A 25,675-nucleotide genomic window follows, 5' to 3' on the forward strand; every position below is an offset into this window, starting at 1 on the left:
ATTCAAATGAGTAAAATACTTAGTGATGAGTTAGACCAAAAGAATTATAAAATTTGTACTCTGAAAACTGCAAACTATGCTCACTGAAAACAAAATAGCAGCAACAACCACAACAAAAATGATCTTAGGGGCTAAGAGGTGGTTCAGGGGTTAAGAACACTGGCTGTTCTTACAGAGGACCCAGGGTTGATTTCCAGTTACATGACTGGTTGAAATGTCTATACTTTTAGTTCAGGGAATCTGACTTGCTTCTTCTGGCCTGCTCGGGAACTGCATGCATGTGGTGCAAAAACAAAGGCAAAACACTTGTATGCACAATAGTTTGAAACAAGATTAATAAAAAACTCAGGGTCATAAAATGGGGTTCAACCTCAAATTCCAAAATGCAAAAGAGAGCAACTGGCTCGAACATATATTTCAGTCTGAAATGGCAATCTAACATTAAAAAAAAAATCTCATTTTGACACTGTGTGTCTGAGAGAGGTCTCCCCCCATCTTATATTCCATTATAAGACGAGGATTAAGATCATGCACCACAGCGATTAAAGGTGTGTGTTATACTGACCACAGGGATTAAAGGTGTGTGTTACCATAACCTGGTCTATAAGAGTGATCAGTGGCACTGTTTTACCCTAAGATCTTCAGGTAACCTTTAATTATTAAAAAAACAATTGAAATGTCACTGCATATTCACTTTTAGTCTAAAAAAGGGCTAAAACAAATATAAGAAAATTATATACAATAAGTACATTGACTATATACAATATGTACAGGCATTAAATACATAAACAATGTCTAGAAATTGCCAATTAACAAATTGAGAACAAATATTTTACATCTACCTTATCGAGGTGGGTTCAAAGTCTTCTCCCTAATTGACTTTCTATCATAATTTGCTTTCTGCGTTTGGAAAACTAGAACTATAGCTATCAAATCCTCAACTCCCTTAGAGATGCATGAAGGAAATAACAGGAATTGAGTAAGCAGGAGGTGCAAACAGGCGACTTCCAAATCACGGAATGACAGAAATCAATTGTCTGCCTGGAGAGTCACCCAAACTGAGTTCCTGGGCACCATCAGGGCACCCGTCTCCAGCCTTCAGGCCTAGCACATGTGACAGGCTTTTCTGTGAAACAGGATATTCTGTGTCCTGCTTGTCTTTAGGACAACGTCATGTCAGCAGTCAAGAAGGGGCATTTTCTTGCCCGGTGGCTTCCTTTTTGCCACAAAGGAAGTAAACTCCATGTGGAGTTCCTTCCATGTCCATTATCTTCTCTGAAGTAGATAGCAGCTGCAAGAAGCAGATATGTCTCATTGTCACAAAAGAGAACAACCTAGGTTATTAAAACATTTTAAATGCTATATTCTGTAGATCTCTGAAGTGTTTGAATATGACCTATCCATCTAAATTATATTTTTGTTTGATCTTGAAAATATATCACCTAGTACAATTGAACTCATAGTCATACTAACTACTAACCTATATTTCTTTATTATACTAAACAGTTAATTGATAATAATAATTTTCAAAGTCTATAAATTTATATTAATTTATATTAAATGAGCTATAGAGGTTCAATAGCTCAGACAAAAATGAAAATGTATGTAGAGCATGTTTTACTAAAATTGACCTCAAGTTTTTATCAATATACAAAATTTGTATACAATATACAATAGTAAGCCAATGCAAAACACTTAAAAAAATAGGTGCTAAAAACTGGATCAAAAATCTTTTTTTTTTTTTTTTTTCATTTTATCTCTCATCTCTCTCTCTCTCTCTCTCTCTTTCTCCGTCTATTTCCCCATTGTGGGTTTTGATCCAGGGTTTCTCAGTAGCAGTAGAGCCTGTCCGGGAACTTGCTCTGTAGACCAGGCTGACCTTGAACTCATTAAGACCAGCCTGCTTCTGCCTCCCAAGTGTAGGGATTAAATTGATTGCCACCAATGCCCAGGCTTTGTTTTTCAAAACAAAACTTTGGATCTAACCAAATATGCTTTGTTTAGATTTTTCCTAAGCATTATCCATAATAAATTGTAACTAACACATTACACAAAAACAAACATCCATAATCCATTTTTGGGTGGAGGGGAGAAGTGTGCATAGTTTTCTAGGCTACTTCCTAATGATTGGGTGCTGATAATTTTTTTGAATGAGACAACAGTTTGTTATAAGGAGACAGAATACAAGGATTCCACTGAAACTGAACAGCTGACAAATTACTGTTAAAATTAAACCTTCAAGAGGTTCAAAAAAAAAGCGATTTATGTAGATTGAACAAGACTGGTTCTGGACATAGGTAACTGCATGTCAGCAGAAGCAGCTTAGGACTCTTTCCCAGCAGTTAGGTTGTAAAGCTTCTCCTAGCCCAGTCTCTTTGGCTACCACAAATGGCTTCTCTTACACTAAATGTGAAAAATCTCTTGGAAATGACACAAAGGCCAATAAGTTAAAAAATGTTATTTTAGGGTAGAATTTCTACACATCCAGCTCAGCATGTCCTATGCAATGTCAATGAATAAATCAAAGTGGCTACAAGTGTAAGCCGTTCCTGACTCAGAAGCAGTATCAACATTTCCAAATTACCACCTTCACCATCAACATAGCACACACACCTTCAGTTTAGCTGTGACCAGACAGCTTTTAAGGAACATGTAGAACTGTAGCCCAGAGAGCACACATCAGTGAGAACTCTGGCTCCTTCTGGGAACCATTTCTCGGATTATAAAGGTGGTTAAAAGGAATATTAACTATCAGCATATACAGCAGGTGAGGCAGAGACTGGAAAAAAGTTCTCCTCACAGGGCCAAGGCATTCCTGCTTAAACCCAAGTCTAGGTGACTGGATAAACAACAAAACAAACTCAGCCGAATCAAGGGAAAATGGGGTTTATTTCACACAACATTGAAAGGTAAACAGAACAGACCAAAGGCACCCACTGGTGGCAAGGGAGTCCACAACCCATGGTGTGAGTCCTTCCCGCCTCAGTCAGAGTCCTTCTCATGTGTGCTCAAGTCTATTTCTTCATAGGCACAGATGTGGTTGGTGACTTTCCCGAGAGTCTAAGAGGTAGGCGGGTGGGTGGGCAGGCTTCCGTCATCGGTTTCAGAATCTGTCTGTGCCATGTAGGCATCCAACTCAGCATCCAGGCGTCGTTTAGTGTTGGACATGTACGCATCCAGTTCTTTGTCCAGCTGCTCCTTGGTCAATGCAGGGCGAGTGCGGGCACCTCTGCCTCGACCACGGCATCCAAAGTTCCCTCTTCCTCGACCTATCCCAGCCAGACCTCTACCACGGAATCCACCACGACCCATAGCTGCACGCCCTCGGCCCCCTCTCCCAGGACCTCCACGACCTGGAACAGCACCACTTCTTGAGTCCATTCGTGGGGCAGCAAAGTCTTGTTCACCTCGGAGGAGCGGGCTTCGACCTTGGAATGACAACCCGCCCCTTGGCAGGCTTCTGGTGGCAAGTCCCCCACGTAGTCCTCCTCTTCCTCGTCCTCGGCAAAAGCCTCCCTGGATTTTGGGTAGGCCTCGTCCTCCAATCGCTCCCCTGCACAGGTCACCTCTGGGTAGGCCTAAGGGAGCCTGGATGTTCCTCTTGTTACCCAGGCGCTGCTTAAGTTTTAATGCTGCCTGGACAGAGGGTCTATTCTCCATCTGCTGGGCCAGTCTTCTGTTTCTGGCGCTGGCTAGCTGCTGCTGCTGCAGCGAAGCCCGAAAAGTCACTGGCGTGGGCTGTTTGTTCTCCAGCAGACTAGTAAAGCGCTCATTTAGAGACAACTTGGTGGTTCTTATTAGCACCACTTTCCGCCCTGACTGTGCAGCCATCTTCTGATCCTGAGAATCGAAGGAGATGGACTCTAGGGTTCGTCTCGTGGCCGCTGTGGGCGGGTTTGCTGAATCTGACCTGACAAGGACCACTCGGGTTTATTTGCTGGGTGCTTGGGTTAGGCGCTTGCCTAAAGGGTGGCTTGGCTATCTAGTCCGCCGATATTTTGCTTTCAGGAGAGCCCTTTCTTTCCTTTCCTTTGTGCCAGCCTGGGCTGCCAAGTCCAGCGTGCTACCTTCAGGAATCTCACAATGAGACTGTGTGTCTGAGAGAGGTCTCCACTTCCTTTTATAGTCTCCTCTAGGGGTGGGACTAAAGGCGTGCACCAATGGAATTAGGGTGTGTGTTAGGGTGTGGCTACTGGGATTAAATGTTTGTGTTTCCAAATCTGCTCATTAAGGCTGATCCGTGGGACTCTTTTACTCTCAGATCTGCAGGTAATCTTTATTTATTAAAATACAATTGAAATGTCACTACGTTTCCCAATTTCTATCTAAGATAAAGAGAAGGATATAACTAATATGAGCATATACAATTATTACAGGCAATAAATACATCAACAATGCCCAGTCCATTTTCATTTGAAAATTCAGAGAAAGATTTCACATCTAGCCTATCTATTTGGGTTCAAAGTCTTCTCCCTAATTGACTTTCTGTGTCTGGAAAACTAGAACTATAGCTATCAAATCCTCAACACCCTCAGAGACCCAAGAAGGAAATAACAGGAACTGAGTAAGCAGGGAGTGCGAGCAGGCGACCTCCAAACCATGGAATGACAGAAAACACCCAAAGCGAGTTACTGGGCAGCGTTGGGGCATCCGTCTTCAGGGGCAACAATCTTGCTCCTGCTTTCCTTTTCCCCACAAGTGTGGTAGATTACCTTCCCTCTGTGTGCACATGTTGCATAAATCTCAGTGATAACCTGGTGATTCTTCAGCCAAAAGTCCTTTTTCCTTCACTTTTTCTACCCATTTACCAAGCGATAAAGTTGCAATTTTGTGACTATTAATTACACTTAAAGATTCTAAATATCTCTGCCATTTTCCTGCTCTACTCTCACTCTGTTTAGCTACAACTTCTGTAACTGAATGCTTTTTTCCCACACATTTTTACTCTCAATTTAAATTTTATCATGCTTCTCTATACTTTTTAAAATTCTGATCTATATTTCTGAGCGTTCAATACTAATGTATGCAGATGTGGTGAAATTTTTTTCTCATGGGTTCCTCACATCTGGTCACTTCTTTCTTGTTTTCTGGGGTTCACAGAAAAGCCTCACATTCTCCTCTGTACTTCTGGTCCCTTCTCTGGCATTTCTGGGGTTCAGCAGTCATCCCCACATTGCAGGCACCATTATGTCAGGGTCCAGTACTAGCCCGGACCATAAATTATTTCTCTACCAGACCCCAACATAAACCATCTTTCTCTCTGTCCTGGCATGGAGGAGTCGGGTTAAAGACACAACTCACATGGTTTCATCCGTAGGGAGATTCTCATAGATCCCTCATGATATCCTGAGTTGACATCCTCAAGAATTTCTTCCTTTTATTCTCCAAACAGCCTTTATACCAAAACTTTACTTAGGGGAAATATATCAACATTGTGTCTGCTAGGTAACCAGGTTAATGGCTTTCTGGCAAGTCCACAACTACCTGTGTGCTATGTATGCTAACTGTCACATAGGTTTGAATTAGGATCTCTATCAGGCATCTTCCAAATTACAAAGAAAGGAGCAACAACATCCTGACCTTTGTTAGGGATGTGACAGCCTGCCTGGGAGGATATGTGACCCGTCTCAGATGTGGCCTATGGCTTGATGGCTTGCCTGCCATGCAATGTAGACATATGGGCCTACACTTCTCTCTCTCTCTCTCTCTCTCTCTCTCTCTCTCTCTCTGTCTCTCTCTCTCTCTCTCTCTGTCTCTCTTTGTGTCTATCTTTCTCTCTCTCTCCCTTATTCTCTATTTTGCTTTTTTGAGACAGGATTTATCAGTAGCTGTGGGACTTGTCCTAGAACTGGCTCTGAAGACCAGGCTGACCCCAGATTAAAAAAGATCAGCCTGATTTTGCCCTCCAAGGTCTGGGATTCGAAAGGTGTGCCACCGTCCAACTTTTATTTTTGTTCAAAACCAGAACCTTGGATCTCATCAAATTTTCTTTATTTAACTTGCTTCCTGACCATTCTCCGTAATAACTTGGAACCAACACATTAATCAAAAAAAAAGTCTAAAATCCATTGTTTTAGGTATGTGGACATATTTTCTCGGCTACTTCTTGATGGTTGGGGTACTGATAAATGATTTATTTTTTCGAACAAGATGATAATTTGTTATAGTGAACCAGAAACACAGGATTCCACTGAAACTGAATGGCTGACCTACTATTGTTGAAATTAAACCTTCAAGAGGGTCAAAAAAATTTAAAAGTCAATTAACTGGAATAGGTCGTGATTGGTTCTGGGCCTAAGCAACTGCTTTTCAGTAGGAGCAGCAAATGACGCGTTCCCAGAGTTAGGTTGTAAAGCATTTCCCACCCTGTCTCTTCATTCACACAGAAGGGTTTCTCCTACACTAAATGGGTACACGCCTCTTACACTAAACAGAAAGCCAAAATAAATTAAAAATCTCATTTTAGGGTGGAAATTCTACTCATCCAACACAGCATGTTATATGCAAAGTCAATGACTAAATCAAAGTGGCCACCATGCATAAGCCATTTGTGACCCAGGAGCAGTATCCACATTTCCAAATTAGCACCTTCACCATCAATATAGCACACACACCTTCAGTTTGGCTGTGACCAGACAGCTTTTTCAGGAAGATGTAGATCTCTACCCCCAGAGAGCACACATCAGTGAGAACTCTGGCTCCTTCTGGGAACTCTTTCTCAGATAATAAAAGTGATTAGAAGGAATATTAAACTATCAGCATATACAGCAGGTGAGGCAGAGACTGGAAAAAAGTTCTCCTCAGAGGGCCAAGGCATTCCTGCTTAAACCCAAGTCTAGGTGACTGGATAAACAACAAAACAAACTCAGCCGAATCAAGGGAAAATGGGGTTTATTTCACACAACATCGAAAGGTAAACAGAACAGACCAAAGGCACCCACTGGTGGCAAGGGAGTCCACAACCCATGGTGTGAGTCCTTCCCGCCTCAGTCAGAGTCCTTCTCATGTGTGCTCAAGTCTATTTCTTCATAGGCACAGATGTGGTTGGTGACTTTCCCGAGAGTCTAAGAGGTAGGCGGGCAGGTGGGCAGGCTTCCGTCATCGGTTTCAGAATCTGTCTGTGCCATGTAGGCATCCAACTCAGCATCCAGGCGTCGTTTAGTGTTGGACATGTACGCATCCAGTTCTTTGTCCAGCTGCTCCTTGGTCAATGCAGGGCGAGTGCGGGCACCTCTGCCTCGACCACGGCATCCAAAGTTCCCTCTTCCTCGACCTATCCCAGCCAGACCTCTACCACGGAATCCACCACGACCCATAGCTGCACGCCCTCGGCCCCCTCTCCCAGGACCTCCACGACCTGGAACAGCACCACTTCTTGAGTCCATTCGTGGGGCAGCAAAGTCTTGTTCACCTCGGAGGAGCGGGCTTCGACCTTGGAATGACAACCCGCCCCTTGGCAGGCTTCTGGTGGCAAGTCCCCCACGTAGTCCTCCTCTTCCTCGTCCTCGGCAAAAGCCTCCCTGGATTTTGGGTAGGCCTCGTCCTCCAATCGCTCCCCTGCACAGGTCACCTCTGGGTAGGCCTAAGGGAGCCTGGATGTTCCTCTTGTTACCCAGGCGCTGCTTAAGTTTTAATGCTGCCTGGACAGAGGGTCTATTCTCCATCTGCTGGGCCAGTCTTCTGTTTCTGGCGCTGGCTAGCTGCTGCTGCTGCAGCGAAGCCCGAAAAGTCACTGGCGTGGGCTGTTTGTTCTCCAGCAGACTAGTAAAGCGCTCATTTAGAGACAACTTGGTGGTTCTTATTAGCACCACTTTCCGCCCTGACTGTGCAGCCATCTTCTGATCCTGAGAATCGAAGGAGATGGACTCTAGGGTTCGTCTCGTGGCCGCTGTGGGCGGGTTTGCTGAATCTGACCTGACAAGGACCACTCGGGTTTATTTGCTGGGTGCTTGGGTTAGGCGCTTGCCTAAAGGGTGGCTTGGCTATCTAGTCCGCCGATATTTTGCTTTCAGGAGAGCCCTTTCTTTCCTTTCCTTTGTGCCAGCCTGCGCTGCCAAGTCCAGCGTGCTACCTTCAGGAATCTCACAATGAGACTGTATGTCTGAGAGAGGTCTCCACTTCCTTTTATAGTCTCCTCTAGGGGTGGGACTAAAGGCGTGCACCAATGGAATGAGGGTGTGTGTTAGGGTGTGGCTACTGGGATTAAATGTTTGTGTTTCCAAATCTGCTCATTAAGGCTGATCCGTGGGACTCTTTTACTCTCAGATCTTCAGGTAATCTTTTTTATTAAGATACAATTGAAAGTCACTACGTTTCCCCTTTTCTGTCTAAAAGAAAAAAGAAGGCTACAAGTAATATGCTTATATACAATATGTACAGGCAATAAATACATCAACAACACCCAGTCCATTTCATTTTATTTCTCTTCTCTCTCTGTCTCTCTGTCTCTCTGTCTCTCTGTCTCTCTGTCTCTCTCTCTCTCTCTCTCTCTCTCTCTCTCTCTCTCTCTCTGTCTCCTTCTATTTCCCCAGTGTGGTTTTGATCCAGGGTTTCTCAGTAGCAGTAGAGCCTGTCCGGGAACTTGCTCTGTAGACCAGGCTGACCTTGAACTCATTAAGACCAGCCTGCTTCTGCCTCCCAAGTGTAGGGATTAAATTGATTGCCACCAATGCCCAGGCTTTGTTTTTCAAAACAAAATTTTGGATCAAACCAAATATGCTTTGTTTAGATTTTTCCTAAGCATTATCCATGATAAATTGTAACTAACACATTACACAAAAACAAACATCCATAATCCATTTTTGGGTGGAGGGGAGAAGTGTGCATAGTTTTCTAGGCTACTTCCTAATGATTGGGTGCTGATAATTTTTTTGAATGAGACAACAGTTTGTTATAACGAGACAGATAAAAAGGATTCCACTGAAACTGAACAGCTGACAAATTACTGTTAAAATTAAACCTTCAAGAGGTTCAAAAAAATAAAGCGATTTATGTAGATTGAACCAAGACTGGTTCTGAACATAGGTAACTGCATGTCAGCAGGAGCAGCTTAGGACTCTTTCCCAGGAGTTAGGTTGTAATGCTTCTCCTAGCCCAGTCTCTTTGGCTACCACAAATGGCTTCTCTTACACTAAATGTGAAAAATCTCTTGGAAATGACACAAAGGCCAATAAGTTAAAAAATGTTATTTTAGGGTAGAATTTCTACACATCCAGCTCAGCATGTCCTATGCAATGTCAATGACTAAATCAAAGTGGCTACAAGTGTAAGCCGTTCCTGACTCAGGAGCAGTATCAACATTTCCAAATTACCACCTTCACCATCAACATAGCACACACACCTTCAGTTTAGCTACGACCAGACAGCTTTTAAGGAACATTTAGAACTCTACCCCCAGAGAGCACACATCAGTGAGAACTCTGGCTCCTTCTGGGAACTCTTTCTCAGATAATAAAAGTGATTAGAAGGAATATTAAACTATCAGCATATACAGCAGGTGAGGCAGAGATTGGAAAAAAGTTCTCCTCAGAGGGCCAAGGCATTCCTGCTTAAACCCAAGTCTAGGTGACTGGATAAACAGCAAAACAAACTCAGCCGAATCAAGGGAAAATGGGGTTTATTTCACACAATATCGAAAGGTAAACAGAACAGACCAAAGGCACCCACTGGTGGCAAGGGAGTCCACAACCCATGGTGTGAGTCCTTCCCGCCTCAGTCAGAGTCCTTCTCATGTGTGCTCAAGTCTATTTCTTCATAGGCACAGATGTGGTTGGTGACTTTCCCGAGAGTCTAAGAAGAGGTAGGCAGGTGGGTGGGCAGGCTTCAGTCATCGGTTTCAGAATCTGTCTGTGCCATGTAGGCATCCAACTCAGCATCCAGGCGTCGTTTAGTGTTGGACATGTACGCATCCAGTTCTTTGTCCAGCTGCTCCTTGGTCAATGCAGGGCGAGTGCGGGCACCTCTGCCTCGACCACGGCATCCAAAGTTCCCTCTTCCTCGACCTATCCCAGCCAGACCTCTACCACGGAATCCACCACGACCCATAGCTGCACACCCTCGGCCCCCTCTCCCAGGACCTCCACGACCTGGAACAGCACCACTTCTTGAGTCCATTCGTGGGGCAGCAAAGTCTTGTTCACCTCGGAGGAGCGGGCTTCGACCTTGGAATGACAACCCGCCCCTTGGCAGGCTTCTGGTGGCAAGTCCCCCACGTAGTCCTCCTCTTCCTCGTCCTCGGCAAAAGCCTCCCTGGATTTTGGGTAGGCCTCGTCCTCCAATCGCTCCCCTGCACAGGTCACCTCTGGGTAGGCCTAAGGGAGCCTGGATGTTCCTCTTGTTACCCATGCGCTGCTTAAGTTTTAATGCTGCCTGGACAGAGGGTCTATTCTCCATCTGCTGGGCCAGTCTTCTGTTTCTGGCGCTGGCTAGCTGCTGCTGCAGCAGCGAAGCCCGAAAAGTCACTGGCGTGGGCTGTTTGTTCTCCAGCAGACTAGTAAAGCGCTCATTTAGAGACAGCTTGGTGGTTCTTATTAGCACCACTTTCCGCCCTGACTGTGCAGCCATCTTCTGATCCTGAGAATCGAAGGAGATGGACTCTAGGGTTCGTCTCGTGGCCGCTGTGGGCGGGTTTGCTGAATCTGACCTGACAAGGACCACTCGGGTTTATTTGCTGGGTGCTTGGGTTAGGCGCTTGCCTAAAGGGTGGCTTGGCTATCTAGTCCGCCGATATTTTGCTTTCAGGAGAGCCCTTTCTTTCCTTTCCTTTGTGCCAGCCTGCGCTGCCAAGTCCAGCGTGCTACCTCCAGGAATCTCACAATGAGACTGTGTGTCTGAGAGAGGTCTCCACTTCCTTTTATAGTCTCCTCTAGGGGTGGGACTAAAGGCGTGCACCAATGGAATTAGGGTGTGTGTTAGGGTGTGGCTACTGGGATTAAATGTTTGTGTTTCCAAATCTGCTCATTAAGGCTGATCCGTGGGACTCTTTTACTCTCAGATCTGCAGGTAATCTTTATTTATTAAAATACAATTGAAATGTCACTACGTTTCCCAATTTCTATCTAAGATAAAGAGAAGGATATAACTAATATGAGCATATACAATTATTACAGGCAATAAATACATCAACAATGCCCAGTCCATTTTCATTTGAAAATTCAGAGAAAGATTTCACATCTAGCCTATCTATTTGGGTTCAAAGTCTTCTCCCTAATTGACTTTCTGTGTCTGGAAAACTAGAACTATAGCTATCAAATCCTCAACACCCTCAGAGACCCAAGAAGGAAATAACAGGAACTGAGTAAGCAGGGAGTGCGAGCAGGCGACCTCCAAACCATGGAATGACAGAAAACACCCAAAGCGAGTTACTGGGCAGCGTTGGGGCATCCGTCTTCAGGGGCAACAATCTTGCTCCTGCTTTCCTTTTCCCCACAAGTGTGGTAGATTACCTTCCCTCTGTGTGCACATGTTGCATAAATCTCAGTGATAACCTGGTGATTCTTCAGCCAAAAGTCCTTTTTCCTTCACTTTTTCTACCCATTTACCAAGCGATAAAGTTGCAATTTTGTGACTATTAATTACACTTAAAGATTCTAAATATCTCTGCCATTTTCCTGCTCTACTCTCACTCTGTTTAGCTACAACTTCTGTAACTGAATGCTTTTTTCCCACACATTTTTACTCTCAATTTAAATTTTATCATGCTTCTCTATACTTTTTAAAATTCTGATCTATATTTCTGAGCGTTCAATACTAATGTATGCAGATGTGGTGAAATTTTTTTCTCATGGGTTCCTCACATCTGGTCACTTCTTTCTTGTTTTCTGGGGTTCACAGAAAAGCCTCACATTCTCCTCTGTACTTCTGGTCCCTTCTCTGGCATTTCTGGGGTTCAGCAGTCATCCCCACATTGCAGGCACCATTATGTCAGGGTCCAGTACTAGCCCGGACCATAAATTATTTCTCTACCAGACCCCAACATAAACCATCTTTCTCTCTGTCCTGGCATGGAGGAGTCGGGTTAAAGACACAACTCACATGGTTTCATCCGTAGGGAGATTCTCATAGATCCCTCATGATATCCTGAGTTGACATCCTCAAGAATTTCTTCCTTTTATTCTCCAAACAGCCTTTATACCAAAACTTTACTTAGGGGAAATATATCAACATTGTGTCTGCTAGGTAACCAGGTTAATGGCTTTCTGGCAAGTCCACAACTACCTGTGTGCTATGTATGCTAACTGTCACATAGGTTTGAATTAGGATCTCTATCAGGCATCTTCCAAATTACAAAGAAAGGAGCAACAACATCCTGACCTTTGTTAGGGATGTGACAGCCTGCCTGGGAGGATATGTGACCCGTCTCAGATGTGGCCTATGGCTTGATGGCTTGCCTGCCATGCAATGTAGACATATGGGCCTACACTTCTCTCTCTCTCTCTCTCTCTCTCTCTCTCTCTCTCTCTCTCTCTCTGTCTCTCTCTCTCTCTCTCTCTCTCTGTCTCTCTTTGTGTCTATCTTTCTCTCTCTCTCCCTTATTCTCTATTTTGCTTTTTTGAGACAGGATTTATCAGTAGCTGTGGGACTTGTCCTAGAACTGGCTCTGAAGACCAGGCTGACCCCAGATTAAAAAAGATCAGCCTGATTTTGCCCTCCAAGGTCTGGGATTCGAAAGGTGTGCCACCGTCCAACTTTTATTTTTGTTCAAAACCAGAACCTTGGATCTCATCAAATTTTCTTTATTTAACTTGCTTCCTGACCATTCTCCGTAATAACTTGGAACCAACACATTAATCAAAAAAAAAGTCTAAAATCCATTGTTTTAGGTATGTGGACATATTTTCTCGGCTACTTCTTGATGGTTGGGGTACTGATAAATGATTTATTTTTTCGAACAAGATGATAATTTGTTATAGTGAACCAGAAACACAGGATTCCACTGAAACTGAATGGCTGACCTACTATTGTTGAAATTAAACCTTCAAGAGGGTCAAAAAAATTTAAAAGTCAATTAACTGGAATAGGTCGTGATTGGTTCTGGGCCTAAGCAACTGCTTTTCAGTAGGAGCAGCAAATGACGCGTTCCCAGAGTTAGGTTGTAAAGCATTTCCCACCCTGTCTCTTCATTCACACAGAAGGGTTTCTCCTACACTAAATGGGTACACGCCTCTTACACAAAACAGAAAGCCAAAATAAATTAAAAATCTCATTTTAGGGTGGAAATTCTACTCATCCAACACAGCATGTTATATGCAAAGTCAATGACTAAATCAAAGTGGCCACCATGCATAAGCCATTTGTGACCCAGGAGCAGTATCCACATTTCCAAATTAGCACCTTCACCATCAATATAGCACACACACCTTCAGTTTGGCTGTGACCAGACAGCTTTTTCAGGAAGATGTAGATCTCTACCCCCAGAGAGCACACATCAGTGAGAACTCTGGCTCCTTCTGGGAACTCTTTCTCAGATAATAAAAGTGATTAGAAGGAATATTAAACTATCAGCATATACAGCAGGTGAGGCAGAGATTGGAAAAAAGTTCTCCTCAGAGGGCCAAGGCATTCCTGCTTAAACCCAAGTCTAGGTGACTGGATAAACAACAAAACAAACTCAGCCGAATCAAGGGAAAATGGGGTTTATTTCACACAACATCGAAAGGTAAACAGAACAGACCAAAGGCACCCACTGGTGGCAAGGGAGTCCACAACCCATGGTGTGAGTCCTTCCCGCCTCAGTCAGAGTCCTTCTCATGTGTGCTCAAGTCTATTTCTTCATAGGCACAGATGTGGTTGGTGACTTTCCCGAGAGTCTAAGAGGTAGGCGGGCAGGTGGGCAGGCTTCCGTCATCGGTTTCAGAATCTGTCTGTGCCATGTAGGCATCCAACTCAGCATCCAGGCGTCGTTTAGTGTTGGACATGTACGCATCCAGTTCTTTGTCCAGCTGCTCCTTGGTCAATGCAGGGCGAGTGCGGGCACCTCTGCCTCGACCACGGCATCCAAAGTTCCCTCTTCCTCGACCTATCCCAGCCAGACCTCTACCACGGAATCCACCACGACCCATAGCTGCACGCCCTCGGCCCCCTCTCCCAGGACCTCCACGACCTGGAACAGCACCACTTCTTGAGTCCATTCGTGGGGCAGCAAAGTCTTGTTCACCTCGGAGGAGCGGGCTTCGACCTTGGAATGACAACCCGCCCCTTGGCAGGCTTCTGGTGGCAAGTCCCCCACGTAGTCCTCCTCTTCCTCGTCCTCGGCAAAAGCCTCCCTGGATTTTGGGTAGGCCTCGTCCTCCAATCGCTCCCCTGCACAGGTCACCTCTGGGTAGGCCTAAGGGAGCCTGGATGTTCCTCTTGTTACCCAGGCGCTGCTTAAGTTTTAATGCTGCCTGGACAGAGGGTCTATTCTCCATCTGCTGGGCCAGTCTTCTGTTTCTGGCGCTGGCTAGCTGCTGCTGCTGCAGCGAAGCCCGAAAAGTCACTGGCGTGGGCTGTTTGTTCTCCAGCAGACTAGTAAAGCGCTCATTTAGAGACAACTTGGTGGTTCTTATTAGCACCACTTTCCGCCCTGACTGTGCAGCCATCTTCTGATCCTGAGAATCGAAGGAGATGGACTCTAGGGTTCGTCTCGTGGCCGCTGTGGGCGGGTTTGCTGAATCTGACCTGACAAGGACCACTCGGGTTTATTTGCTGGGTGCTTGGGTTAGGCTCTTGCCTAAAGGGTGGCTTGGCTATCTAGTCCGCCGATATTTTGCTTTCAGGAGAGCCCTTTCTTTCCTTTCCTTTGTGCCAGCCTGCGCTGCCAAGTCCAGCGTGCTACCTTCAGGAATCTCACAATGAGACTGTGTGTCTGAGAGAGGTCTCCACTTCCTTTTATAGTCTCCTCTAGGGGTGGGACTAAAGGCGTGCACCAATGGAATTAGGGTGTGTGTTAGGGTGTGGCTACTGGGATTAAATGTTTGTGTTTCCAAATCTGCTCATTAAGGCTGATCCGTGGGACTCTTACTCTCAGATCTTCAGGTAATCTTTATTTATTAAAATACAATGGAAGGTCACTACGTTTCCCCTTTTCTGTCTAAAAGAAAAAAGAAGGCTATAAGTAATATGCTTATATACAATATGTACAGGCAATAAATACATCAACAACGCCCAGTCCATTTTCATTTGAAAATTCAGAGAAAGATTTCACATCTAGCCTATTTGGGTTCAAAGTTTTCTCCCTAATTGATTTTCTATCGTAATTTGCTTTCTTTCTTGAAAAACTAGAGCTATAGCTATCAAATAAATCCTCAACTCCCTCAGAAATCCAAGAAGGAAATAACAGGAACTGAGTAAGCTGGAGGTGCAAGCAGGCAACTCCAAACCATGGAATGACAGAAGACAACTGTCTACCCAAACCAAGTTTCTGATAGCATCGGGGCATCTATCTTCAGCCTTCAGGCCTAGTATATTCGACTGGCTTCTCTGTGAAGCAGGATATTCTGTGTCCTGCTTGTCTTTAGGACAAAGTCATGTCGGCAGTTGAGACAGGGGCATTTTATTGCCCGATGGCTTCCTTTTTCCATAGAGAAAGTAAATTCCTTGTGGATATCTTCCATGTCCATTATCTTCTCTGAAGTAGATTGCTGCTGCAAGAAGTAGACATGTCTCATTGTCACAAAAGAGAACAGTAGAAGGAGCTACTGCCGCCCGGCTCCCAGCTGGCTGGCTAGCTTATGCCCCGAAATAACAACACACAAACTGTATTCTTTTAAACACTGCTTGACCCATTAGTTCTAGCCTCTTATTGGCCAATCTCACATCTTGATTAACCCATTTCTAATAATCTGTTTAGCACCACGATGTGATGGCATACTGGGAAAGAGTCAGCATGTCTGACCTGGCAGCTGGCTCCATGGCGGCTGCCCTGGAGAGGAGTGGCATGGCGTCTGTCTCACTTCCCTTCTTCCCAGCATTCTGTTCTGTCTACTCCACCCACCTATGCTCTGACCTATCAGGCCAAGCAGTTTCTTTATTAATTATTTAATGAAAGCAACAGATAGACATATGACCTTCCCACATCAGAGAACTATCAAGGTTATTAAAACATTTTAATTGCCATATTCTGTAGATCTCTGAAGTGTTTGAAAATGACCTATCCTTCTAAATTATATCTTTGTTTGACCTTGAAAATATACCTAGTATGACTACGAGTTCAATTGTACTAGGTAATTAACTACTAATCTATATTTCCTTATTATACTATACAGTTAGTTGATAATAATTTTTTTTTGATTTTTCGAGACAGGGTTTCTCTGTAGCTTTTGGTTGCTAGCTCTTGTAGACCAGGTTGGCCTCAAACTCACAGAGATCCGCCTGTCTCTGCCTCCCGAGTGCTGATAATAATAAATTTTAAGGTCTAGAAATTTGTAATACATTACTAAATGAGCTGTATAGGTATAATATCTCAGACAATAATGGAAATGTATGTAGAGCATGTTTTACTAAAATTGACCTCAAGTTTGTATCAATATACAAAATTTGTATACAATATACAATAGTAAAACAATGCAAAACACTTAAATAGGTGCTAAAAACTGGATCAATAATCTTTTTGATTTTTTTTCATTTTATTTCTCTTCTCTCTGTGTCTCTCTGTCTCTCTCTCTGTCTCTCTCTCTCTGTCTCTGTCTCTCTCTCTCCCTCTCTCTCTCTGTCTCTCTGTCTCTCTGTCTCTCTCTGTCTGTCTCTCTCTCTCTCTCTCTGTCTCCTTCTATTTCCCCATTGTGGTTTTGATCCAGGGTTTCTCAGTAGCACTAGAGCCTGTCCAGGAACTTGCTCTGTAGACCAGGCTGACCTTGAACTCATTAAGACCAGCCTGCTTCTGCCTCCCAAGTGTAGGGATTAAATTGATTGCCACCAATGCCCAGGCTTTGTTTTTCAAAACAAAACTTTGGATCTAACCAAATATGCTTTGTTTAGATTTTTCCTAAGCATTATCCATAATAAATTGTAACTAACACATTACACAAAAACAAACATCCATAATCCATTTTTGGGTGGAGGGGAGAAGTGTGCATAGTTTTCTAGGCTACTTCCTAATGATTGGGTGCTGATAATTTTTTTGAATGAGACAACAGTTTGTTATAAGGAGACAGAATACAAGGATTCCACTGAAACTGAACAGCTGAAAATTACTGTTAAAATTAAACCTTCAAGAGGTTCAAAAAAAAAGCGATTTATGTAGATTGAACCAAGACTGGTTCTGGACATAGGTAACTGCATGTCAGCAGAAGCAGCTTAGGACTCTTTCCCAGCAGTTAGGTTGTAAAGCTTCTACTAGCCCAGTCTCTTTGGCTACCACAAATGGCTTCTCTTACATTAAATGTGAAAAATCTCTTGGAAATGACACAAAGGCCAATAAGTTAAAAAATGTTATTTTAGGGTAGAATTTCTACACATCCAGCTCAGCATGTCCTATGCAATGTCAATGACTAAATCAAAGTGGCTACAAGTGTAAGCCGTTCCTGACTCAGGAGCAGTATCAACATTTCCAAATTACCACCTTCACCATCAACATAGCACACACACCTTCAGTTTAGCTGTGACCAGACAGCTTTTAAGGAACATTTAGAACTCTACCCCCAGAGAGCACACATCAGTGAGAACTCTGGCTCCTTCTGGGAACTCTTTCTCAGATAATAAAAGTGATTAGAAGGAATATTAAACTATCAGCATATACAGCAGGTGAGGCAGAGATTGGAAAAAAGTTCTCCTCAGAGGGCCAAGGCATTCCTGCTTAAACCCAAGTCTAGGTGACTGGATAAACAACAAAACAAACTCAGCCGAATCAAGGGAAAATGGGGTTTATTTCACACAACATCGAAAGGTAAACAGAACAGACCAAAGGCACCCACTGGTGGCAAGGGAGTCCACAACCCATGGTGTGAGTCCTTCCCGCCTCAGTCAGAGTCCTTCTCATGTGTGCTCAAGTCTATTTCTTCATAGGCACAGATGTGGTTGGTGACTTTCCCGAGAGTCTAAGAGGTAGGCGGGCAGGTGGGCAGGCTTCCGTCATCGGTTTCAGAATCTGTCTGTGCCATGTAGGCATCCAACTCAGCATCCAGGCGTCGTTTAGTGTTGGACATGTACGCATCCAGTTCTTTGTCCAGCTGCTCCTTGGTCAATGCAGGGCGAGTGCGGGCACCTCTGCCTCGACCACGGCATCCAAAGTTCCCTCTTCCTCGACCTATCCCAGCCAGACCTCTACCACGGAATCCACCACGACCCATAGCTGCACGCCCTCGGCCCCCTCTCCCAGGACCTCCACGACCTGGAACAGCACCACTTCTTGAGTCCATTCGTGGGGCAGCAAAGTCTTGTTCACCTCGGAGGAGCGGGCTTCGACCTTGGAATGACAACCCGCCCCTTGGCAGGCTTCTGGTGGCAAGTCCCCCACGTAGTCCTCCTCTTCCTCGTCCTCGGCAAAAGCCTCCCTGGATTTTGGGTAGGCCTCGTCCTCCAATCGCTCCCCTGCACAGGTCACCTCTGGGTAGGCCTAAGGGAGCCTGGATGTTCCTCTTGTTACCCAGGTGCTGCTTAAGTTTTAATGCTGCCTGGACAGAGGGTCTATTCTCCATCTGCTGGGCCAGTCTTCTGTTTCTGGCGCTGGCTAGCTGCTGCTGCTGCAGCGAAGCCCGAAAAGTCACTGGCGTGGGCTGTTTGTTCTCCAGCAGACTAGTAAAGCGCTCATTTAGAGACAACTTGGTGGTTCTTATTAGCACCACTTTCCGCCCTGACTGTGCAGCCATCTTCTGATCCTGAGAATCGAAGGAGATGGACTCTAGGGTTCGTCTCGTGGCCGCTGTGGGCGGGTTTGCTGAATCTGACCTGACAAGGACCACTCGGGTTTATTTGCTGGGTGCTTGGGTTAGGCGCTTGCCTAAAGGGTGGCTTGGCTATCTAGTCCGCCGATATTTTGCTTTCAGGAGAGCCCTTTCTTTCCTTTCCTTTGTGCCAGCCTGGGCTGCCAAGTCCAGCGTGCTACCTCCAGGAATCTCACAATGAGACTGTGTGTCTGAGAGAGGTCTCCACTTCCTTTTATAGTCTCCTCTAGGGGTGGGACTAAAGGCGTGCACCAATGGAATTAGGGTGTGTGTTAGGGTGTGGCTACTGGGATTAAATGTTTGTGTTTCCAAATCTGCTCATTAAGGCTGATCCGTGGGACTCTTTTACTCTCAGATCTGCAGGTAATCTTTATTTATTAAAATACAATTGAAATGTCACTACGTTTCCCAATTTCTATCTAAGATAAAGAGAAGGATATAACTAATATGAGCATATACAGTTATTACAGGCAATAAATACATCAACAATGCCCAGTCCATTTTCATTTGAAAATTCAGAGAAAGATTTCACATCTAGCCTATCTATTTGGGTTCAAAGTCTTCTCCCTAATTGACTTTCTGTGTCTGGAAAACTAGAACTATAGCTATCAAATCCTCAACACCCTCAGAGACCCAAGAAGGAAATAACAGGAACTGAGTAAGCAGGGAGTGCGAGCAGGCGACCTCCAAACCATGGAATGACAGAAAACACCCAAAGCGAGTTACTGGGCAGCGTTGGGGCATCCGTCTTCAGGGGCAACAATCTTGCTCCTGCTTTCCTTTTCCCCACAAGTGTGGTAGATTACCTTCCCTCTGTGTGCACATGTTGCATAAATCTCAGTGATAACCTGGTGATTCTTCAGCCAAAAGTCCTTTTTCCTTCACTTTTTCTACCCATTTACCAAGCGATAAAGTTGCAATTTTGTGACTATTAATTACACTTAAAGATTCTAAATATCTCTGCCATTTTCCTGCTCTACTCTCACTCTGTTTAGCTACAACTTCTGTAACTGAATGCTTTTTTCCCACACATTTTTACTCTCAATTTAAATTTTATCATGCTTCTCTATACTTTTTAAAATTCTGATCTATATTTCTGAGCGTTCAATACTAATGTATGCAGATGTGGTGAAATTTTTTTCTCATGGGTTCCTCACATCTGGTCACTTCTTTCTTGTTTTCTGGGGTTCACAGAAAAGCCTCACATTCTCCTCTGTACTTCTGGTCCCTTCTCTGGCATTTCTGGGGTTCAGCAGTCATCCCCACATTGCAGGCACCATTATGTCAGGGTCCAGTACTAGCCCGGACCATAAATTATTTCTCTACCAGACCCCAACATAAACCATCTTTCTCTCTGTCCTGGCATGGAGGAGTCGGGTTAAAGACACAACTCACATGGTTTCATCCGTAGGGAGATTCTCATAGATCCCTCATGATATCCTGAGTTGACATCCTCAAGAATTTCTTCCTTTTATTCTCCAAACAGCCTTTATACCAAAACTTTACTTAGGGGAAATATATCAACATTGTGTCTGCTAGGTAACCAGGTTAATGGCTTTCTGGCAAGTCCACAACTACCTGTGTGCTATGTATGCTAACTGTCACATAGGTTTGAATTAGGATCTCTATCAGGCATCTTCCAAATTACAAAGAAAGGAGCAACAACATCCTGACCTTTGTTAGGGATGTGACAGCCTGCCTGGGAGGATATGTGACCCGTCTCAGATGTGGCCTATGGCTTGATGGCTTGCCTGCCATGCAATGTAGACATATGGGCCTACACTTCTCTCTCTCTCTCTCTCTCTCTCTCTCTCTCTCTCTCTCTCTCTCTCTCTCTCTGTCTCTCTCTCTCTCTCTCTCTCTCTGTCTCTCTTTGTGTCTATCTTTCTCTCTCTCTCCCTTATTCTCTATTTTGCTTTTTTGAGACAGGATTTATCAGTAGCTGTGGGACTTGTCCTAGAACTGGCTCTGAAGACCAGGCTGACCCCAGATTAAAAAAGATCAGCCTGATTTTGCCCTCCAAGGTCTGGGATTCGAAAGGTGTGCCACCGTCCAACTTTTATTTTTGTTCAAAACCAGAACCTTGGATCTCATCAAATTTTCTTTATTTAACTTGCTTCCTGACCATTCTCCGTAATAACTTGGAACCAACACATTAATCAAAAAAAAAGTCTAAAATCCATTGTTTTAGGTATGTGGACATATTTTCTCGGCTACTTCTTGATGGTTGGGGTACTGATAAATGATTTATTTTTTCGAACAAGATGATAATTTGTTATAGTGAACCAGAAACACAGGATTCCACTGAAACTGAATGGCTGACCTACTATTGTTGAAATTAAACCTTCAAGAGGGTCAAAAAAATTTAAAAGTCAATTAACTGGAATAGGTCGTGATTGGTTCTGGGCCTAAGCAACTGCTTTTCAGTAGGAGCAGCAAATGACGCGTTCCCAGAGTTAGGTTGTAAAGCATTTCCCACCCTGTCTCTTCATTCACACAGAAGGGTTTCTCCTACACTAAATGGGTACACGCCTCTTACACAAAACAGAAAGCCAAAATAAATTAAAAATCTCATTTTAGGGTGGAAATTCTACTCATCCAACACAGCATGTTATATGCAAAGTCAATGACTAAATCAAAGTGGCCACCATGCATAAGCCATTTGTGACCCAGGAGCAGTATCCACATTTCCAAATTAGCACCTTCACCATCAATATAGCACACACACCTTCAGTTTGGCTGTGACCAGACAGCTTTTTCAGGAAGATGTAGATCTCTACCCCCAGAGAGCACACATCAGTGAGAACTCTGGCTCCTTCTGGGAACTCTTTCTCAGATAATAAAAGTGATTAGAAGGAATATTAAACTATCAGCATATACAGCAGGTGAGGCAGAGATTGGAAAAAAGTTCTCCTCAGAGGGCCAAGGCATTCCTGCTTAAACCCAAGTCTAGGTGACTGGATAAACAACAAAACAAACTCAGCCGAATCAAGGGAAAATGGGGTTTATTTCACACAACATCGAAAGGTAAACAGAACAGACCAAAGGCACCCACTGGTGGCAAGGGAGTCCACAACCCATGGTGTGAGTCCTTCCCGCCTCAGTCAGAGTCCTTCTCATGTGTGCTCAAGTCTATTTCTTCATAGGCACAGATGTGGTTGGTGACTTTCCCGAGAGTCTAAGAGGTAGGCGGGCAGGTGGGCAGGCTTCCGTCATCGGTTTCAGAATCTGTCTGTGCCATGTAGGCATCCAACTCAGCATCCAGGCGTCGTTTAGTGTTGGACATGTACGCATCCAGTTCTTTGTCCAGCTGCTCCTTGGTCAATGCAGGGCGAGTGCGGGCACCTCTGCCTCGACCACGGCATCCAAAGTTCCCTCTTCCTCGACCTATCCCAGCCAGACCTCTACCACGGAATCCACCACGACCCATAGCTGCACGCCCTCGGCCCCCTCTCCCAGGACCTCCACGACCTGGAACAGCACCACTTCTTGAGTCCATTCGTGGGGCAGCAAAGTCTTGTTCACCTCGGAGGAGCGGGCTTCGACCTTGGAATGACAACCCGCCCCTTGGCAGGCTTCTGGTGGCAAGTCCCCCACGTAGTCCTCCTCTTCCTCGTCCTCGGCAAAAGCCTCCCTGGATTTTGGGTAGGCCTCGTCCTCCAATCGCTCCCCTGCACAGGTCACCTCTGGGTAGGCCTAAGGGAGCCTGGATGTTCCTCTTGTTACCCAGGCGCTGCTTAAGTTTTAATGCTGCCTGGACAGAGGGTCTATTCTCCATCTGCTGGGCCAGTCTTCTGTTTCTGGCGCTGGCTAGCTGCTGCTGCTGCAGCGAAGCCCGAAAAGTCACTGGCGTGGGCTGTTTGTTCTCCAGCAGACTAGTAAAGCGCTCATTTAGAGACAACTTGGTGGTTCTTATTAGCACCACTTTCCGCCCTGACTGTGCAGCCATCTTCTGATCCTGAGAATCGAAGGAGATGGACTCTAGGGTTCGTCTCGTGGCCGCTGTGGGCGGGTTTGCTGAATCTGACCTGACAAGGACCACTCGGGTTTATTTGCTGGGTGCTTGGGTTAGGCTCTTGCCTAAAGGGTGGCTTGGCTATCTAGTCCGCCGATATTTTGCTTTCAGGAGAGCCCTTTCTTTCCTTTCCTTTGTGCCAGCCTGCGCTGCCAAGTCCAGCGTGCTACCTTCAGGAATCTCACAATGAGACTGTGTGTCTGAGAGAGGTCTCCACTTCCTTTTATAGTCTCCTCTAGGGGTGGGACTAAAGGCGTGCACCAATGGAATTAGGGTGTGTGTTAGGGTGTGGCTACTGGGATTAAATGTTTGTGTTTCCAAATCTGCTCATTAAGGCTGATCCGTGGGACTCTTACTCTCAGATCTTCAGGTAATCTTTATTTATTAAAATACAATGGAAGGTCACTACGTTTCCCCTTTTCTGTCTAAAAGAAAAAAGAAGGCTATAAGTAATATGCTTATATACAATATGTACAGGCAATAAATACATCAACAACGCCCAGTCCATTTTCATTTGAAAATTCAGAGAAAGATTTCACATCTAGCCTATTTGGGTTCAAAGTTTTCTCCCTAATTGATTTTCTATCGTAATTTGCTTTCTTTCTTGAAAAACTAGAGCTATAGCTATCAAATAAATCCTCAACTCCCTCAGAAATCCAAGAAGGAAATAACAGGAACTGAGTAAGCTGGAGGTGCAAGCAGGCAACTCCAAACCATGGAATGACAGAAGACAACTGTCTACCCAAACCAAGTTTCTGATAGCATCGGGGCATCTATCTTCAGCCTTCAGGCCTAGTATATTCGACTGGCTTCTCTGTGAAGCAGGATATTCTGTGTCCTGCTTGTCTTTAGGACAAAGTCATGTCGGCAGTTGAGACAGGGGCATTTTATTGCCCGATGGCTTCCTTTTTCCATAGAGAAAGTAAATTCCTTGTGGATATCTTCCATGTCCATTATCTTCTCTGAAGTAGATTGCTGCTGCAAGAAGTAGACATGTCTCATTGTCACAAAAGAGAACAGTAGAAGGAGCTACTGCCGCCCGGCTCCCAGCTGGCTGGCTAGCTTATGCCCCGAAATAACAACACACAAACTGTATTCTTTTAAACACTGCTTGACCCATTAGTTCTAGCCTCTTATTGGCCAATCTCACATCTTGATTAACCCATTTCTAATAATCTGTTTAGCACCACGATGTGATGGCATACTGGGAAAGAGTCAGCATGTCTGACCTGGCAGCTGGCTCCATGGCGGCTGCCCTGGAGAGGAGTGGCATGGCGTCTGTCTCACTTCCCTTCTTCCCAGCATTCTGTTCTGTCTACTCCACCCACCTATGCTCTGACCTATCAGGCCAAGCAGTTTCTTTATTAATTATTTAATGAAAGCAACAGATAGACATATGACCTTCCCACATCAGAGAACTATCAAGGTTATTAAAACATTTTAATTGCCATATTCTGTAGATCTCTGAAGTGTTTGAAAATGACCTATCCTTCTAAATTATATCTTTGTTTGACCTTGAAAATATACCTAGTATGACTACGAGTTCAATTGTACTAGGTAATTAACTACTAATCTATATTTCCTTATTATACTATACAGTTAGTTGATAATAATTTTTTTTTGATTTTTCGAGACAGGGTTTCTCTGTAGCTTTTGGTTGCTAGCTCTTGTAGACCAGGTTGGCCTCAAACTCACAGAGATCCGCCTGTCTCTGCCTCCCGAGTGCTGATAATAATAAATTTTAAGGTCTAGAAATTTGTAATACATTACTAAATGAGCTGTATAGGTATAATATCTCAGACAATAATGGAAATGTATGTAGAGCATGTTTTACTAAAATTGACCTCAAGTTTGTATCAATATACAAAATTTGTATACAATATACAATAGTAAAACAATGCAAAACACTTAAATAGGTGCTAAAAACTGGATCAATAATCTTTTTGATTTTTTTTCATTTTATTTCTCTTCTCTCTGTGTCTCTCTGTCTCTCTCTCTGTCTCTCTCTCTCTGTCTCTGTCTCTCTCTCTCCCTCTCTCTCTCTGTCTCTCTGTCTCTCTGTCTCTCTCTGTCTGTCTCTCTCTCTCTCTCTCTGTCTCCTTCTATTTCCCCATTGTGGTTTTGATCCAGGGTTTCTCAGTAGCACTAGAGCCTGTCCAGGAACTTGCTCTGTAGACCAGGCTGACCTTGAACTCATTAAGACCAGCCTGCTTCTGCCTCCCAAGTGTAGGGATTAAATTGATTGCCACCAATGCCCAGGCTTTGTTTTTCAAAACAAAACTTTGGATCTAACCAAATATGCTTTGTTTAGATTTTTCCTAAGCATTATCCATAATAAATTGTAACTAACACATTACACAAAAACAAACATCCATAATCCATTTTTGGGTGGAGGGGAGAAGTGTGCATAGTTTTCTAGGCTACTTCCTAATGATTGGGTGCTGATAATTTTTTTGAATGAGACAACAGTTTGTTATAAGGAGACAGAATACAAGGATTCCACTGAAACTGAACAGCTGAAAATTACTGTTAAAATTAAACCTTCAAGAGGTTCAAAAAAAAAGCGATTTATGTAGATTGAACCAAGACTGGTTCTGGACATAGGTAACTGCATGTCAGCAGAAGCAGCTTAGGACTCTTTCCCAGCAGTTAGGTTGTAAAGCTTCTACTAGCCCAGTCTCTTTGGCTACCACAAATGGCTTCTCTTACATTAAATGTGAAAAATCTCTTGGAAATGACACAAAGGCCAATAAGTTAAAAAATGTTATTTTAGGGTAGAATTTCTACACATCCAGCTCAG

The 25,675-nt window shown here is 44.2% G+C and overlaps 6 protein-coding genes across 7 annotated transcripts; all 6 read right to left on the minus strand.

Moving 5' to 3' along the window:
• Positions 1-3,060: 3,060 nt before the first annotated feature.
• LOC130885557 (chromatin target of PRMT1 protein-like) lies at positions 3,061-3,831 on the minus strand. Its single transcript, XM_057787088.1, has one exon. The coding sequence runs from the start codon at positions 3,829-3,831 to the stop codon at positions 3,061-3,063; it is 771 nt and encodes a 256-aa protein (XP_057643071.1).
• Positions 3,832-7,064: 3,233 nt separating this feature from the next.
• Positions 7,065-7,835, minus strand: LOC130885558 (chromatin target of PRMT1 protein-like). Its single transcript, XM_057787089.1, has one exon. The coding sequence runs from the start codon at positions 7,833-7,835 to the stop codon at positions 7,065-7,067; it is 771 nt and encodes a 256-aa protein (XP_057643072.1).
• A 1,987-nt stretch (positions 7,836-9,822) lies between these two features.
• LOC130886034 (chromatin target of PRMT1 protein-like) lies at positions 9,823-10,563 on the minus strand. Of its 2 annotated transcripts, XM_057787923.1 has the most exons (2): positions 10,161-10,563; positions 9,823-10,085 (listed from the first exon to the last, which is right to left on the minus strand). In XM_057787923.1, exons 1-2 carry the CDS (start codon positions 10,561-10,563, stop codon positions 9,823-9,825), a joined length of 666 nt encoding a protein of 221 aa, XP_057643906.1. The 2 variants fall into 2 exon arrangements, with proteins under 2 accessions (XP_057643906.1, XP_057643905.1); XM_057787922.1 differs by having other exon boundaries at positions 9,823-10,563.
• A 3,245-nt stretch (positions 10,564-13,808) lies between these two features.
• Positions 13,809-14,579, minus strand: LOC130885559 (chromatin target of PRMT1 protein-like). The gene has a single exon (XM_057787090.1). It carries the CDS (start codon positions 14,577-14,579, stop codon positions 13,809-13,811), a length of 771 nt encoding a protein of 256 aa, XP_057643073.1.
• Positions 14,580-18,014: 3,435 nt separating this feature from the next.
• On the minus strand, positions 18,015-18,785 carry LOC130885560 (chromatin target of PRMT1 protein-like). Its single transcript, XM_057787091.1, has one exon. It carries the CDS (start codon positions 18,783-18,785, stop codon positions 18,015-18,017), a length of 771 nt encoding a protein of 256 aa, XP_057643074.1.
• A 3,253-nt stretch (positions 18,786-22,038) lies between these two features.
• On the minus strand, positions 22,039-22,809 carry LOC130885561 (chromatin target of PRMT1 protein-like). Its single transcript, XM_057787092.1, has one exon. The coding sequence runs from the start codon at positions 22,807-22,809 to the stop codon at positions 22,039-22,041; it is 771 nt and encodes a 256-aa protein (XP_057643075.1).
• Between the last annotated feature and the right edge of the window lie 2,866 nt (positions 22,810-25,675).

This window comes from Chionomys nivalis, chromosome 13 (genome assembly GCF_950005125.1).
Source record: "Chionomys nivalis chromosome 13, mChiNiv1.1, whole genome shotgun sequence".
Classification (NCBI taxonomy): Eukaryota; Metazoa; Chordata; class Mammalia; order Rodentia; family Cricetidae; genus Chionomys; species Chionomys nivalis.